The sequence below is a fragment of the Liolophura sinensis genome, chromosome 1, assembly GCF_032854445.1.
Source record: "Liolophura sinensis isolate JHLJ2023 chromosome 1, CUHK_Ljap_v2, whole genome shotgun sequence".
Lineage (NCBI taxonomy): Eukaryota > Metazoa > Mollusca > Polyplacophora > Chitonida > Chitonidae > Liolophura > Liolophura sinensis.
In genome coordinates this window covers 42,537,752-42,556,837 of record NC_088295.1, presented here as the reverse complement: position 1 = coordinate 42,556,837, position 19,086 = coordinate 42,537,752, and the positions used below count along the sequence as shown (strand labels likewise).

Sequence of the window (19,086 nt, the reverse complement as noted above, 5' to 3'; positions counted from 1 at the left end):
TGCATTGAAGATGCCCAAAGAAGAAAATAACGAGAAGATGCCTCTACGTCGAAATTTCTCTCTCAAGAGATGACCACTATGACTGACTTTGATGGAAGGTGTAACCAAGATATATTAGTGGAGGACACATTTCTGAGATAAAATGGTTAATGTTTGGGGAAGGATAATTTTTCTGTGAGATACAGTAACAACAAGAGATATGTCCTTGAAATGTAGCGGTAAGGTAAGTGATGGAAAGAGATGTCTGCGAGTAAGGAGATGGCTCTAAGGCGTTGTAATGAAATGATGAGTTTCCATGATATAAGGAGATGGAAGCCAATGTCCAGAAGGGTATATAGTGACAAGAGCCGTCAATTGTCTGTGGCCGAAGATATCCGATGAAGGGAAGCAGTTGTGAGATACAATCGTGGAGAAAGAATATGCCTTGGACCTGATGTGTTTCGAATGATATTTACGGGAAGTAAACAGAGCACTGGTGCTTTTGGATGCGCCCTAGTAACGAAAAGTATCAAATAAATAACGCGCCGGAAATTATCCAGGAGATTATGTGATGAATATACAAAGGGTAAAGTGTCCTTAGGGGATAAGGTGGCGGAAAGTGGAGATGTCCAAGAGGTAAAAGCTAGAAGGGAGGTGTTTGCGCCGGGAGCAAGTCACGAAGTATCCGGGATATGTCTTAAGAGGTAAGTGCTAGGAAGTAGTCGCGAAAGTGCGTTTGCTCGGGGATAAAGGGGGGAAAATTTTGAAGGAGATAAAGTGACGGAAAACGGATATGTCCAAGAGGTAAAAGCCACGGGGCAGGTGGGTGCGCTCGGGAGTAAAGTGACGAAAAGTGTGCAGCAGGTTGAGTAACGGAAAGTAGATATATCCAAGCGGTAAATGCCACAGGGCAAATGGGTGCGCTCGGGAGTAAAGTGTCGAAAAGTGTGCAATACATAAAGTGGAGAGGTCCAAAATTTAGGAGGAAGTCAGAAAGACGATGAGTGTGCCCAATTCGACGGACGTTGGAGGTGTTCTAGCGATTTGGGGTGTCCAGGAGATAATTTGACGCTCGAGTTGTTTGAGACGAAGAGACAGGAGATGCCGTAGAGGTACAAAGCTATTGGAAGGTGTGAGGTGATTATGGCCTTAAGTTGTGACGAAGGAGAAAATGTCCGAACCGTATACTGGGGATGAGATGTCAGTGGGTTACATCCTCAAACGTTTTATCTAGTGCTGCTTCACTGAGACGACTTACTTAAGGCAAGTAAGCGGCACCACCCAAGCCATTATACTGATACGGGTCAAACAGTTGTTGCACTATCCCCTTAATGCTGAACCCCAAACAAGGAAGGCAGAACTTCCTTTTTTCAGGCTATAGGTGTGATCCCACCCAGGACTGACCCAGGTTGTACCGCCCCCGAAAGGGGAAGATGAAGCCCGGACTATGATGTTGCGGAGAGTATACCTACACCATGCCATATGGATGTATAGCAGATCCAAAACAATGGAGAAATATATCTGATTGAGTGAAAATGAAGCCGGGGGCGTGTTAGTTCATTATGGACAGTTCATATGTACCAGGTTGTGGACGGAGAGTTATAGATATGGAGGAAAAGAAAGTCCAGAATATATAGCTGAAGAAATATATAGAAGTAAATTAATTATACTGTGTATAAAGCAATCCAAACATTTTGTGTCCCCAAGGCCGGGATTTAATGCCCACTTTGAGTGCATCGTTGTCAGGAGACTCCGTATTAAGCTACATCTCGCCCTTACTCACATACGTTCACTTTACACCACTTCCACCACCAGTAAATTTTGTACAGGAGTCTTGAGCAACTCCAAGGTCACTGGGGTCACAGTACTGATGAAGAAGGGACTGATGTCCAAAAAAACACTAACACTGTCTCAACCGTTGTTTCTGATTATACTTGATTCATATGCAATTTTTATTGATGAATGCTGATTATAGGTTCGCGCCACGCAGGACATGGTGAGGCTAAGTCTACACAAGATTACGTGCATCGCACAGGATCCAAAGGTCGAGCTTTTCTATAGTGGCAATGGTGTTAAGCGAGCGTATATAGATAGCCTGGCATACACTGTAAAAAAATGTTTCCCTCTCCCTGTGTTGAAGATATATGTGTCTCAGGAAAATATTCCACTGTGGATTAAGCAAAATTAAGGAAGAGCAAAATGATGTCCTGTGTATACTAGTAACGGGAGCGGGATGTCAAAGTTCAACAATATATATCGAAAGAGCAAATTATGCACGTAAGAATGAGATGTTCGTGTAGAAAACGACAAAAGCAGTGAAAAATGTGTTACGAAAGTGCATAAAAAATGATGTCCAAAGAATAAAGCGACAAGAGGGAGATGTCCAGTGTGAAGCTGTAATGGAATAATGGAGTATTCAGGACACATTGCGGAGGAAGGTGCAAGATAAATGGGAGGAAACTAGGCTACATGCAGAAGATGATGTTAAGTTGGCGAAGGGGGAAATGAATGATGTGCATTGCGAAATGCGACGGTAATGGTAAAGTTAGCCCAGGCTATAATGTTGCTGAGACGTTAATGGAAAAGTTGGAACATATATCGTGGAGGAAGATGTTGAGGGGTTTAAGTGGTGGAAGGGGTAGCTAAAGTTCATTCATTGCGGAAAACGGCGGGAATGTTGTAATGAATATTTTGAATATATATGGCAAAGGAATTCAAATGTTCAAGTGGCGGAAAAAGAAAATGATGTACATTGCGTAAAGCGACGAGAATGGTAAAGTAAACGCTTGGAACATGTGGCACGGGAATTGAGGTGTTCAGGGGTTATGGTGGCGGAAGAACAAAATCATGTACATTATACCTGAAGCAACGGGAATGGTAAAAAGGATGGCTTGGAATATATATGGCGAAAGAAAATTTTCAGGGGGTAAGGTAACGGATGTTGGAAAACTGATGTCCAGGAGCGCAATGGATGTATAAACAGGAACTGATGGAAGGAATAATGTCTTGGATATGTCTGCATGTATGGGCGTATAATCTAAGAGATGCGGGTGCGTAGTAGTAAGGCTGGCGGTGGGGGTGGTCACAGTGGTGCACATGTATGCGGGAGGAGAGAGATTTTTAGAATGGCTTGAAATATACTCTGGCCTTAGAGGATGAATGATGCTTCATATGGTGAAAAAAAAACTAAGTAAGAGACACACACAAAGATATATATATATATATATATATATATATATATATATATATATATATATATATATATATATATAGTGGTGGTGGTGGTTGTGCAAAAGGCTTGGTTGTGCAAAAATGTACGCAGTGATCATGGGTGTGATCATCAAAGTCCAGTGTTATTGAATAAAAATAATCTGTTCAGGTATGGCTCATGACGGTATGCGCCTTTATAGCACTGTGGAGTTTTGGATAACAATAACAAGTATGCACCTGCACGCCTGTATATATGCTCAGTGTGGTCTCTCTATATTTGTGCTCTCTAAAGGAAATCCGGTTTCTGAGCCCATCTATACTAAAATTTCACACGCCTCGAACACAGGCTTTCAAGTTCAACTATTTTAACGCACATTTAACAGCACTCATAAAAACAGGCCACTTTTAATCCCATTCCAGAACTTCGGTATGCATTATGCGAGACAATTTACGTTTGACAAGGTCCTGTGCACCATATATTTACCATTAAGCTTTCAGATTTATTTTCAGTGTGTGTGAAATACCGGATCCGATCACCCGGAACGCTTCGGCAGCACGCTGCACAAATGTACATGTACTAAGACTGCCTATAGCAATGACATAAATATATGGTAGACTGAAACCATACAGTGTTTGTATATATATATATAACTGAGCTCATGCAAGCAGAACGGACTTTCTCGGTGGTTGGTGTAGGAAAATCGAGAGTTTAAATACAGTGGTAAGAAAATAGAAGACATATAAATATAGTGTGTGTATACAGTCAGTGGAAAAGAAAGCAAAACATGAAGCCTTGTCCCACTTTGTTTGTCTTTTTTTTTTTAACAAAATGCATGTATATATTGTACGACGCCCACGTAAATATTTAAGGTGCTAACCATGAGCATATAAATATATATGAACCAAGCAGTTACTTAAAAAGTACGTCTGATTTGTAATGTATAGATATAAAGAAGGTGGTATGCTAATTATATACGCCTTTTTATATATTTTTGGATTTTACGGTAAATACCTGTGTAAGGTTAAATGGAATCCGATACCGGTCGACCCGCATTTTCAAAACATTTAGGACATAACTATAATTCATGGACCAACGGAACTTATATGCACAGAGGTGTCTGTAGGACGCTATATATAAGTTCGTGTTTTATATAATCGGTATACAACGTTGTTCACATATACGTAACGTGCCATGCGACTTTTCAAAACTGTGCTGTCCATAAAAGAGATGTGTATATATGTATGCCTCCTTTCTGTACTGCACTCGTGTGTACGAAGGTAAAGCAAAATTACAAAATTGCAACCCCTTGTAAACGTCAATCATTTTGTATAGTTATATATACTAAATTAGGAAATAAGAATGTAGGGAGTCTACATATGCTTAGTTCTAATTTACTTCTATAATATAAACAACAACAAACTATACACAGCCTTATATACAGATGAAAATGTACTGTAATCATATAGTTTACGCTCAATGGGTACAATTCACAGCTATTCTCGTAAAGGGATCGAATTGTAAAAAGAAGAAGACATGTATTTCTTGGGCATTATTTAGCGCAAATGCATAGTTGTAATCACTGCATACTTAAACTCGGTATAGCCATATAGAATAAGTCTGAAACGTTTTTAAAAAGTATATGTCTTAACAGACTTTTGATTAATGTTATTTATATGTTTGCATGTGAATACTATGACAGGTAGGCTATACGTTATATGCTATATAAGCTTGGATGTAACAGACCCGTTATTTTTGGTTAAGAAACCTTGTCTCTCAGTACTTCGTACACTCGACCCTCGGAAAGAGAATTTTTAATTGTAGAAAATTGCCTGGTTATGTCTGCTGTATAACTGGCAAAATAACCATTCATACACAAATTGGTTGTATTTAGCACTTAATGCTGAGGTTTTTTAAGGGTCTATTCTATATGTGTATGTAAGAGAGTAAGAGAGGATATAGCTTTGTTTATTCTTGAAACAAAGTATATCATACGTACTTGCGCCCACTCGAAAACCTCATCAGACACTAGTGTACAGTAATCAGACATATTACCATTAACTACAGTTCAAGTTTTAGGATATATATGTACATGAAACAATGTGGGAGTCAAAACTCAACGTGTATATATCGGTACACACATAAATCGCCAGTCACACAGAAATGTACATAATCTCATACAATGTAAAAACAACTGTGATATTTATAAACACTGTTAAATACCTATAACTTTCTATCCTTGGCGGAAATCCTGTTATTTCTCTTTAAACAAAAACTAGTTATACCTCATGGTTCACCCATTCGCAAATGTGGGGACCTATGTGATGTACAGCTTGTGACTTTGCTAAGCACATGACAGAGAAAAACACACATTACTCTATAGGTGGCATGCCTCTATCATAAGTCTGATTGCATACTCTAGGTCAGCTGCGTTGTTGCATTCAAGTTACAGGAATGAAATTTATATACAAAGGGCTATAGGGGTCTATCATATGTATATATACATACAGCTTTGATGTCAACATATGTAGTGTTTAAGCTATACAGGCCATGTCGAGTTTTGGTATAGTCCTGTCGCCCAGAGAACAAAAACTATACATGTAAATTAACAGAACTTTGTTTCAAGCTCTAAAGATTTAGTTATTATAAGGAAAGATTATAAATTCTTATATATTTAGAGCTACAGGTATATAGGCCTACATCTAGGTATACAACGACCATTTAAATTTGCATTTATGGTATAAACAGCAGGTGTGTGAGAGTATAGTACTGATTAAACATCAACATTAAACTTAAGAATACGTATACGTGTAAGCCTAACGTGCAGAAAGGAATGGTATGCCCAGAGTCTTTTCTTTTGTATTTCTTTGGGTTTGACATTTAGACATTTACAAACTAGCTGCCAGTAGATCAGTGTCAGAGCAATTTATATGTGAATGTGTGTGTGTTTTTAAGTGAACTTGGCACCCAAACAACTTTATTGAACATAACGGAAGGATCGGCATGTTGGCTGACCTCTTCACCATTGTGGTTCCGTCAGCAGGCTATTTATAAACGCTTGCCCATGCATATCCTTTGGTGGCGTGCTCGGATATGTCACCCTTCGGCTGTATTTAGTGTGTGTCATTCGCAGTCAGTGAGCTGAGCACTGAGGATGTGTACAGTAAATTATTTTGAAATCCCAATTACAATCAGTTAAGAATAAGAGGAACAGGTAATAATGTAATGTTTCTTACATGACGTCATGGTATTGTAAGTTTCTTTGGGTATAACCGTGTGCCAGAACGAGGCTGTTTTAAGGCCGCGAGAGGAAGTAGGCCTGTGTTCAGGTGAATTTTGGGCACTCGACATAGGAAGGAAGTTCTGAAGGCTACTGATCATGTGTGTGAAGTGCTCTTTAAGCCGATGTGGTCTGGCAAAGTAGCTGTTGTTTTTCATTATCAGGGAATCAGTTTTAATCGACAGGACAAGGCACTTATAGTGAAATTCCGTTGAACCAGGCGACTACCCGGTTGACACATCAATCATGGCGTCGCCATCGAGTTCGATGAGCCAGGAAAGTTTAGACCATGAAGAGGGTGATGACGGCTTCGCGAACAGAACCAAGAGTAAAAATATCCGGCTGTTGAGAGCTAGAGGAGCTCTTCGCACAGACAGAGACAACGGGGATAGTTACGATACCAGAGACAGCACCGTTCAAAACGGCGATACCGGGGAGGGGGAAGGGTGCGGGGGTGGTAGTAGTGCGGTGGGAGATCATGAGTCGACAGGCAGGTCACTTGCATCCAGAGATCGACCTAAAGATAAGAGAACGAGACCCAATCACTTACAGAGGGGCAAATTACCCAAAGACAAACGAAAACTGCGAGAGAAAAGGCGAAGTACAGGAGTGGTCCATTTACAGTCAACAGAGGTAGGTGGGCACAAATTCCAGAGCAGGTGGTTTATTCATAGTTGTCTGCCCTTGAGTACCAGGTGTGTACAAGTGCATATCATTGCTTTTGTCGTTAGTTATCATTTTAAGCTATAAATCTTCCTTGTTTTTTTTCCCCTGTATATTCTTTTGGTGTAATCTATGAAAATAATACATGTATGCATATTTACTTCACAAAGAAAGTTTTAACTCCATTTTCAACAATGAAAATGTCAATCTCAAGAATTTAATGTCATTTTGCATGTCTAAGTCTAACTGCCTGCTGATTCATTATCAAAATATTAACTCCATCCACAATGGTCTAAAAACAACTAAGTTGATACTTGTACTTGCACAGTAAAGAGATGTCCCATGTTAAAATCTTAAATACTTTTAAGTGTAACAAGTGAAAATAATGTTCGTAGATGCTGGAGCTCACGGTTGAAAGCAAACCACTATTATGAAGATCTCTACAATTTATTATGGCACTGGCGTGTTAATCCTGGAAAACTGATGTATTATGTATAGGGGGCAGGGGAATGATTGGGGAGTCAAACCCATCTTGAAAGAATCGGTAAATCCATAGGCCCCTATAGATGCAGTTGAACAGTTGGATGGATGATTCCTTCATGGTTGACTTCACACTTGCCATAAATAATGCAACTCTTCCTATGTGTACGTTCATCGCATTTGTTCTGTGCTCAGCCTCCACTGTACAAGCTGAAGGCCATCATTTATTTATGAGTCTGTAAACCAGTTAGTTTCTGTACTGTAACTCACAGACTAAAGTGCACTCCTTTTAATCCATTACATATATATCTCACATCAACATGTACATGCATGCAGCCTTTAGCATTGGCAGTTAAAACACACAGTGATACATAGGCCTACAATAATGGACATGCTTGAATTTTCAAACCTTTTACTTCAGCAGCTTCAGATGTACAAATGTTGTAAATGTCCTGGCCACAATTTTCCACAATAAGCAATGTTCCCCACCATCTCAACTTTGATCTTTTTCCTTTAACCTTTGAATAACTGTCATTTTTTATGTTTCACTTCTTTTGAACCAGATAGAATTTTTGTAACAAATTTGCCAGTGTTTTCAGTTGATGATCAAAGGTTTACATGAAACCTTTTTTAGTTTGTTGAACAACCCCCTTGTTTGGCATGATAAGGATGATATCAGGAAGAACATTGGGTTATGCAATGACTTTATCCCACAGTGGCATAAAGTTAAGTGTCCTGCAACAAGGAGGCACATTACATGCACTCTGAAGATTCCTTTGTCGTCATATGACTGAAAAATCGTTAAGTACGATGCCGTTAAACCCCAAGCACTCAGTCATTTCCTCATAAGTTAAGTGAAGCCACACAACGTTGTACCACAGTGGTATCAAGCTGTGTGGAAGGCATGCAATGTTGTACCACAGTGGTATCAAGCTGTGTGGAAGGCATGCAACATTGTACCACAGTGGTATCAAGCTGTGTGGAAGGCATGCAACGTTGTACCACAGTGGTATCTTGGTGTGTGGAAGCCATACAACGTTGTACCACATTGGTATCAAGCTGTGTGGAAGACATGCGACATTGTACCACAGTGGTATCAAGCTGTGTGTAAGGCATGCAACGTTGTACCACAGTGGTATCTTGCTGTGTGGTGGGCATGCAATGTTGTACCACAGTGGTATCAAGCTGTGTGGAAGAAAAGCAATGTTGTACCACAGTGGTATCAAGCTGTGTGGAAGACATGCAACGTTGTATCTTCTGTTAAACCTACAGAGTACTGGAGACTCCTTAGATGATGAAGATACAGACAAGGATAGACCTGTGATGGAAACCAGCCGAAATACCAAATACAATGAAATCATTGATGCCGACAATCCACAAACACCTGCAGAGGTTGGTTTTTGACTTACTATGCAGCTTCAATTACAAGTGTATGTTTTTCTTAGTGCTTTCTATGCAGACAACTAAAATGTTTGAGAAGTTACAATATACCCAAGTTTAATAAATGTATGTACAGTATTCAATAAAGGCCTCCATTGCTGTACATATGACAAACATATGTTTGATTTACAGAGAAACCATTCAAGAACAGTTAAGCTCAACAGCTACATGTACATGTCAAAAATAAAACTATTTTTATATAAATGTCCTTCTGTTTTTCAGAGTCATGGAAGGAAAAGTTTTGCAGCCAGGAGGAATAAAAGGTAAACAACTTTCTTAAATTTGATTTATTCTTGAGTGGTTCTCGCAGATCAGACAAGCAGATGTTCATGAAATCTTGATCTTACTGTCACTGTATCAGATTTGGCATTAGTGTGTTGAACCACTGAACATTACATTTTCACTTACATCTATAAAATGATATATAGAAAGATCTTTTATATACATGTAGTATTAATATTGATGATGCCTGTGGAAACAGAACTTTTTTCCCCTGAAATTTCACCTTGATGACAACCTTGAATCTATTACTCATGACGAAGAGAACTATTCCTGCAGTTATCCTCTGTTTGGGAAAGATGGCATGTAACATCAAATTAAATCCAATAACAGCAGCATGACTGACTATTAAATTTATACTTGAAAATGTAGCATCGGGAGCTTTGAAAGTAAAAGTGTGATCATATGTTGATGTTTAAGTAACTTTATCTTCAACTTGATCTTGTATATTTATATGTTGATGTTATCGTTTTCTTTAGATAAGTTTTCTTTGTTGCAGCCCCTCTGACCTAGAAGCTGACTTAGAGGACAACCAGGATTATGACAGTACTGTTAGCCAGTCAGAGTGTAATCTTGTGCTCATTGACCAAAAGGATCCTGTCTCCTATCCCAAACGAACACCAGTGCCCGTCTCTCAACACACTACCAGGGCTCCTGGTTATTCAAAGATTGGCTACGGGGTGGCGGCTACTTCCGTGAGGGGAGAATCTCAAGTAAAGACGTCCTATGTCGCCTCTGTCTTATCCACATATCCCACAAGCGAAACAAATCGCCCACGACATTCCAGTGTTTTGAGCCGGTATCAACCAGATAGAAAACCGGAGACATCCTTTAAATCAGACTTTGGCCATCGTTTTCGCGACAGAGACATTTCATCAACTGGTACCAGTGTAACCAGGGTACAATTACCAAAGGAAAACCTGAACAACTCCAAAGGCAGCAGTTCATACAGCAGCCGGCAAGCCGAATCTCAGTCTTCTCAGCTGGAAATTGTAAGTTACTCTTGTTACATTACAAGTGAGAAATGGCGCTAATTGTGTTACCCTAAGTAACCTAAGATTTCACCCACAAAGGTGAATTTTTAGAGGCAAATAATTGTCACAAAATCTTTTATTTGGTGCCGAAACTTACAATTTTGCGATAGAATATCATCCCATTTTCCAAGCAAACCTCAAAACACCGTTTTTTAAAATCAGTAGAACTCTGAGAATCAGGAAAAATGGTCATGGACGGGAGTTATGGTCATTTAGGGCATCTCTCTTGCACTAGTAGTGCTTGGAATTCCCAGTTTGATAACTGGATCCATGTATTGAAATTCAAAGCTGTTGACAAACCAGATGTGTTTTTGTATTGAATTTGTATCAATTCAAATTGATTGACTTTCAGTGAGAATAGATTTTCCATTGACACATTGCATTCAAATGAATATATCATTGTGAATGCAGTGTACTCAGTTCAAGGTTTCAAAAGAGTTGTGTTGCAAGGATTTCTTCCACAATACATCCCATTTATATTACACCATGAGGAATTCTTTCTACTCCATCTGAATTTTACTGAATGGATCGGTATTCCAGTTGACGCACCTCGTCACCGATCCAAACTGTATCCGAACTTCTCAAACCACATAAATATTTATTTATTCATTTGATTGGTGTTTTACGCTATACTGAAGAATATTTCACTTGACATGATAGTAGCCGACATTATGGTGGAAGGAAACCAGGCAGAGCCCGGGGAAACCTGTGTCCATAGGCAGGTTGCCGGAAGATCTTCCTACTGCATACATATGTGTGGATTGAGATTAACACACATTGAAGTAAAGTTGTAACTGAATTTGGTCCATGTGCCCACATCCATTTTCATGCAAATTGATGCACATTCTGTTTTGGTGTGTCAGGGATTTTAGGGTAACATAGGAGGCTTTTTCTTGTATGCATTCTGTGATGTCACCAAATCTTACTTCCTCTCCTTGAGTGCATGTAGCTTTAGAAAATGATAGGTACCTGGGACTGGTTGTTCAAAAGAGTATTAAGCATTAAGGTAGGCTTAAATCTTATTACCAGCCTTGGCCTAATACACAACTAATGAAACTTCAGTTCAGACTAAAGTTAATACCAGGTTTAACCTCTAATACACTTAAGAGCGACCGAACCCAGTACATTAATTGATTTATGACTCTCACATCTGCTGTGTTCAGTTAAGTTTACATTCCATTGACCTCTCCCTGTAAATATGTTGCACCAGCACCTTCTGGGGGCTGTAGCAAACAGGTGCTGTTATGATAATACATATAAGTGCGATCACTGATGGGCTAGGCCATCCTTAAAAATTCTGTGTTGGGGAGGGTTGGTGGGGCAGAGAATTTTATTTTTTGAATTCTGGCAGATGAAAAAGATAAAAATTTGAAAGAAATTAACATGGAGAGAAAATTTAGACAGAAATTCGACCAAACCCCAGTAAAAACTTTTTAGATTTGGCTTTTTTCTTCAGGGGTCGACTGGTTTACAAGCAACAAACATATTTCAAAAAATGGCTGTATTCTTTACACTGTATGTTGTTGTATGTGGACATTGCACTCATGTTTGTTTAGAAAGTAATAATCAACAGGCTTGTCAGCCATATACATGGCATCTATACTGTATACATAAGATATTAAGCGGCGGTGTGCATCTGACTATGTGTGGGCACATTGTTGGTGCTTATTGATTTGAGTGAGGAAGTAGAGAGAAAGATAAGCACAAAAACCCCCCTCCCCTCCCCCTAAAATTAGGTCCATACGTGTACATAATTTCTTCAGAGGAGTTTTTGGCTTAATTTCATGTTTGTGTAGAATATTGTACAAGAGGTTTCTGCTGGCCAAGTCGAAGAATCTATGTACCTGACAAGGGTGTGGGATTTACCCTCTAAAGGCATGCCAGTTTCCTTCACGCATAAACCTAGCTGTCATAATATAAGTGAAAAATTATTAAGTGCATCGGTCAAATAAATAAATTGTATTGGAGTTATGTAGTCAGTGATTCTTAGTTTGATTGAGATTTGGTGAGTGTTGAAAAAGTAACTTTCAGTACTTTAAAATATTATTCTAGAACATAGGATCATTGTTGAAGTGAAAAATTAGTTTTCTATAAATTATAGTTTTCTATAGTCGGGCAAGGCTTTAAAATGGTTGGTTCTGTATGCAAATGACAGGAGTGATGCAGCCATTACAGAAATAAAGGTACATGAACATGGTATGGTCAAAGTTACTGTATTAGAATCATATCCCGTTAAAAATGGAGCGCAACTTGTTGAACACTGCAGGTTATATTTTATCTTAATAAATTTTGTCTGCAAGTGAAGACTGTTTAAGTGTTATGAAATGCTGATCAGCAAAATTATGGATAAGAATTTAGATTTTTGCTGGATCGGTTGAAAAAACTTGGTGATGAACTTTGTCACACATATAGCAAGCTGTAGGGGTTATCCACAAGTACATATAGAAATACTTAACCATGTGGCATCAACCGGAATCAGAGTGAGACTAGTACCCAAGTAAAGCATTACATATGTGTGGGTGTGTGTGTACCTGTCATTTGTCATCTGGGTTCATTTTATTTTATGAATACAGTTGAAAGAAGAAAATAGACGCCTTGAAAAACTGCTGGAAGAGAAAAACAGAAGGATTGGAGAGCTGGAGGAAAAGATATCTGCTCTAAATGAGGTGTGTTGAGACTAGAAAGTCTGTTATTTGATAGCTTTTCATGCCATGAAATATAGCTACCTTACTATTTGTTAATGAAATAATGTTATTTAATTAATTTTGTATTCACCCAAAAATTTGAAACATAAAGTACATATGTATGTGTTTGTAAAATAAGGGAACAACACATTTTGACATCTGAACAGACAGCATGGTCACATGGAATGTAAGGATGTAAGGGCTGGATTGCAGAATTACAGCATTTTTGTTATGCTTATTGTTGTAATTAAACATCGTTTTTGTCTCAAGATTGATAATGTGATAGCAAAATCAAGGAATTACAAAAACACAGTTAGATTAAAATGCTGCTATATTACAATACTGGGGGATAGAAATGCTGTAATTCAACAATGCAGCTTTTACAGACCATGACAAACAAGCATCATTCACTAGGCAATAAAGAAAAGCATGTGTTGAGTTTTGCTTACATTACAGAAAACCTGTACTTGCGAAATAATGTGTATTTTATCCGGAAACACTTGACAGATAATGAGAATAGTTGATGCCAACATGAATAAATGTGAGCAGCTGTAAAATCGTTGATTCATGCCCCCTCCTTGTGGTTAGCACAGCAGCATGGCGCAATGACCCAGGAGCCTCCCACTAATGCAGTCACTGTGAGGTTAAGTCCATCTTATGCTGCCTCCTCTCTGGCTGTACGTGGGAAGGTCTCTCAGCAGCCTGCGGATGGTAGTGGGTTTCCCCCATGCTCTGCCCGGTTCCTCCACCATAGTGCTGGCCAACATTGTATAAGTGAAATATTCTTGAGTATAGCATAAATAAACAATCAAATAAATCATATAAATAAATTGATTCAAAAATAAAACTTATTTGGCCCAGTATGCAGTGTTTTGAACCAAACATAAGCTAAGTTTTTGTGGTTGTTATCAGATGATTCACTGATATGAAGGTAGGTGAGTGACCATGTACGTGTATGTTAGCCTGCATGTTACTGTACATGTTATGTACCTACCCCTTCCACAGCCAATGTACTGCTGCATACATGTTAAACTGTGTTGTTGATATGCCAGGATAGCCAGTAGTGTGAACGTCTCGAAAAATGGAGACAATAAATTTCCTTATGGTTAAGTGCATGTAAGCTGAGCTCATTTCTTAACGAATTCTGTTAACAATGTGTTTAGATAGACAGGTGTAGCAAATTTTTTTTTTTCATTTTTTTTGGTACCAAAATTTTGGTACATCAGCAAAAGGCAATATTGTTTAGAAATTGCAAATTCTTCTTAAAGTAGTATGTTTGAACTCAAGACTGATAATCAAAAAAAGCATCAGGCATAGTGTTTAGACTACGTGAATATTTTGACTCATTTAGGTTAAATTTTGGCATGGCAAACTTTCTCATGTCAAAATCTGGAGAAACTTCGTACTCATTTTCCTTCAGGATGGGTTGTCAAATCTCTCGATTTTTTTCAGTTCTTTTGTGTTGTAATGTTTGACCCACAAAGTTTTTGAGTTGACTTTAGAATAGCCATAGACTGAAGACCAATGTCAGCTTTTTATACCTGATGCACAAAATTCCCAGTCTTTTTGTATTATTTGTCTTTTGAACTTCTGAGGCTCTTAAAAGGCTGTTCACTAATTTTGGTCATTTTCTTAGCCAGGTTTCAAAACCCTAAGGAGTTTAATACTCGTCCAAAAAAAACAAAAACATTATGTTTAAAAACCTTGAAAATGGGCATATCAGAAGCCCAAAATAGACTGTTAAGAGGGTAGCAACATCATTATTCATATGAAGGATGAGTTATTTGATCCATAATATAGGTGAACTTATGTTTTTATTGAATGCAATCTGGTGAATTCTGAATTGGCTAAATCCTGATATTTTTCCAATATAACATAAGTCAGTCACAGCCGACAAGCCCACGAAGTTCTGGCAGAAAACAGGAACAGGGTAAATGCTGAACCCATGTCTAGATGTGGACTAAACTTTTCTGGTGCATCTTTACAGATATGGGTGATGTAGATTTAAGCATATATCAGGTATTCTATTCCTGTACATGTACTTGTCAAGCTGCTGTCACCCAAATGACCTTAGCTCGTACCGTCCTTTTTCTAGCCTTTTCACTTGAATGTCAGCCAGACCTAGAAGTTTAATACAATGAAGCTGATAAGAAGAATCTGGAATAACATGTTTAATGCCTTTGAAAAATAGATGCAGAACAGCTTCATCAATACATTTCCATGTACAGTACATCACTGTGTGGAATGTGGATATTTTTCTTTGTGAAGTTTCCTTGAAGTTTTTTTATCTGATTAAATGTTTCTTTGTAATAAACTTGTATATACATTTGTGTGAATGTTCAGCATGTAGATACACTTTTAGCCATTGGTATTGTTGTTGTTAATTACAAGAAATATCACATGTAATATGTGCATGTTTTATTTTGCATGCAAATTGCTTGGATATGATCTTCACTTTTCCATTGTCAGTCAAGTTTCTTTGTAATTTTTTTTTTTCTTGAGTATACTGTTATATAAATTTGTTCGTATATTTTGCATTTTAAGTACATGTGGTACACACTGTAATGTCTTTGTTCGTCATGGCTTGATGATTTCCATTACTGTCCTCAAAGTAAGGATTAACACATTGTAATCTTACTCCTAATGCCTTGAATGACATTTTATGTCTTTTTCCCTGCGATGTTGTTTATGTCTATGACCACAAGCTGCTAATGGCCACAGACGTGTAGCTATGTTTCCTGTATTGACCTACATCTCCAGTACTGGTTATGCACAGCACAGATAAGGAGCACTTTTGAGAACTTTCTATTGTGACAAGAGAAACAGTTATAAGCTGATCTTTTCACTAAGTTATTCCAAGTACACCATTTACATGTAACTTATAAAGGAAGGAATTTCTGTATGTCTGTTTTTCATTTTTTTCCCACAACCTTTCATGCGAACGACTTCATGCGTTGGGTGTATTGCTTAGGACCCAAAGAAATACAATGTCAAGTATCAAAACATTATGTGTGCAATTTCCAAATTAGGCAGTGATGACTTGGCAACTTTTTTCAGGAGGCATGGCCTCTGTCAGACATGCAGGGTTTGTCATGCACAAAAATTACGTTCCTCAGATCTGCAGAAGGTGTAAGTGACTGTTCTTTAGCAATGGAATGAATACTATTTGAAGCTGAGGTATGCGACTTATACTCTGTGACAGATATGCATTATTTTCGAGGGACACTGCACTCGTATTATTGAATTATCAACTCCTGCAGTGTGGCAGGATTGTGCACTGTGGACAACCTCATTAAACAGTTGATTGAACTTAAATGAGCATAACGAGTGCATATATGTTGTACAAACTAATGAATTTTTTTCATTTTTCTTCCAGCAAGTCATCTACGTGAATGAACAAAATGACAACTTGAAGGGGGAAAACAGCGCATTGCTTCGAGCTCTCACCCGACTAACAACTTAAAATGGGCAGAAGTATTTGTTTTTATGATGCTACATCAAACCACGCATCACAAGTGAAATGGACATATTGTTATGACAGACTTACTTGTTGTTCTTTATTTATGATTGCTTGCATAATACCCTTGAAAGCATAATTCCATTTCCACTTTATATGGCATTTATAGGCTGACCAGGAAAGCCTGCTTCAGCTAACATATCGCTACGGTTCGGGGAAGCTACATGTAATATCCTATTTCTCATTCAGAAAAGTCTTGGATTGTCTATCCAGTTAAACAAAAATATACAGACATTACATTGCTGCAATACCATGACAACTGCTACTAAAACTTGATAATAACATTTGGTTCCATATCAAATATGTGGGAAGTGGAGCTTTACTTTAGAAAGCCATGTACATATTCAAATAAAAGTATTTATCATTATTTAGAACTGTTTGTCTTCTCGATCCACCAGACCAGACAAACTGAATGGAAAGTTGAGCATTTTGCAAGTCACATAGTTTGCTTGATTCTGATTGATGTATTCAGCTTATGGGGTCATTTAGGAGTTTTATGTGAACATTTGTTATCAGAAGTGTTGGTATTGAAAGTATCTTAATGCTGTTATGTGCTTCCAAAAGTACATTTTAAAATAATTTATAGGAACTGTCCACGATAAAAAGGGCAAGAATCTGTGTCATCAAATTTATTAAGCTATTAATTTGATTGGTGTTTAAGCTGTACTCAAGCATATTTTACTTATGCAATGGCAGCCAGTTGTAGTGGGAGGACATTAATAAACTGCCAGTGATTGATAACCATGGCTGGAAATTTGATCGGCCTTCTTATGCAGAATGGCAGCGTATGAAGTATAGCTAAATGAACAAAGAGTGTCAGTTTTACAGATCCGACTTGAATCGGGATGATTGCTTACAAAATATTTTGGGTTACCCATGCCTGTCTGCAAAAAAGTGATTGTTTTTATACAGTACCTACATAACAATAGTAGGTATGCTTAGGGTTGTACATTGTACTTAACAAGGAGTCATTAGGTGTGAGAACATATACTTTACCTTCCTATGGCAGGTTGTCCATGCTGGCAAAGTATTACGCTGAAGACACCAGACATGACACCCCACCCAGTCGCATTATACTGACAACGTGCCAACATTTTCTTGCTCTGACCTCTCTCTGTTGAGTGCCTATCAAGGCAGCAACAAGTAGGCCTTTTCAAAGTGGTTGGTATAGCCCTACATACATGTATGTTTCATCCCATCTAAGGACTTCCAGGTGGACACTCCATTAGGTCAGTAAAGCAGCCTAGTCAACAAGAGCAATGAGTGAGTGAGTGCTTGGGGTTTAACGTCGTACTTAACAATTTTTCAGTCCTGTGACGACGAAGGAATCCTTAGAACGCATGTAATGTGCCTCCTTGTTGCAGGATGGATTTCCTCTGCTCTTTTATCTAGTGCTGCTTCACTGAGGCGCGTTACCGAAGGCAAGTAAGCCGTCCCGCCCGAGCAATTATACGGGTCAACAAGTCGTTGCACTATCCCTAGGTGTGGCTCGACCCAGGATTGGCCCTGGATCTACTGCTCCCGAAGCAGACGTATTACCAATTGTGCTATCCGGGCCCAGTACTTCAAAAACCTAAAATGTAATTCATTTTAGGTTTTTATTCACTACAGCTGAATCAGCAAGAGCTAGATTTGAACATAAAACTTCATTGGTCACAGGCCATCCTGCAATTTAAGTTTGATTCCGGTGTTACGAAAGAGATTGTCTGTAAACTGAAAGCACCTGTTTATACCGGGTACCATCAGCCAATACCTAAAGATTCTTATCACCTTCCCACAATTGCTACAATATTGTCAAGAAACAAGACGGCGGACGCAACACTTACGTATGATTGGCCAATTCTGAAGTGTCCTCAGAAATGACATGTTTAATAAACAAAATGTACATAATATTATAGAAGTACCAATTACTTACACATGACTTAAATTAGCACATTCAGACAAGTTCAGTCACTGAGAATTCCCACACATTTTATAATTAATAGGCACAGCTAACAACAATACCAGTTAAGTGTAGCTGAGAACTGCTAACCAATTTCTTCTACTGACTTATGTGGTATTTAAAGAGGAAAACCTGTTGAAGGATCATTGGTTTTCACAAATGCAAATTTTGGAGGTAATGGTGAGAAGTGGAGAGAAAAGTAACACTCAGAGTCTCACAGTCACCTTAAACGAATTGCAAGGAATTACTTTTGAACTGAATGAGCAGTCTAGAGCAATGAATAAGTCGTATTTACATCACATACCTAAGATCAGAAGCCTATCTGAGTAAAAAGAAATAAGCATTCCAGTGTCCTTGCTGCTTTTAGTAACTAAAGACTACAGATTAAGACAATTCAGGTTCAAGCTGGAAACTGGTTTGTGAGAATGCCTGTAATCAAAGTACACAAAAAATTCAGGAAAAAAATCTTAGACCAGTACAGACCTGATACAGGATAGAATTTTTTTTCATTTTTTTTTTTTTTTTTTTTTATACTTTCTGGAAGTAGCTGATTGTATTATAAGTCACAACTACATGCAAG

General features: G+C 38.3%; 1 protein-coding gene across 3 annotated transcripts; it reads left to right on the top strand.

Moving 5' to 3' along the window:
• Positions 1-6,374: 6,374 nt before the first annotated feature.
• Positions 6,375-16,931, top strand: LOC135470520 (PRKC apoptosis WT1 regulator protein-like). 3 transcript variants are annotated; one of them, XM_064749525.1, is made up of 7 exons: positions 6,375-7,100; positions 8,883-9,002; positions 9,273-9,313; positions 9,829-10,321; positions 12,937-13,029; positions 13,960-13,978; positions 16,424-16,931. In XM_064749525.1, exons 1-6 carry the CDS (start codon positions 6,714-6,716, stop codon positions 13,969-13,971), a joined length of 1,146 nt encoding a protein of 381 aa, XP_064605595.1. In that variant the 5' UTR covers positions 6,375-6,713; the 3' UTR covers positions 13,972-13,978; positions 16,424-16,931. The 3 variants fall into 3 exon arrangements, with proteins under 3 accessions (XP_064605595.1, XP_064605604.1, XP_064605587.1); XM_064749534.1 differs by having other exon boundaries at positions 13,960-13,982; XM_064749517.1 differs by lacking the exon at positions 13,960-13,978 and having other exon boundaries at positions 6,376-7,100.
• The last annotated feature ends 2,155 nt before the right edge of the window (positions 16,932-19,086 follow it).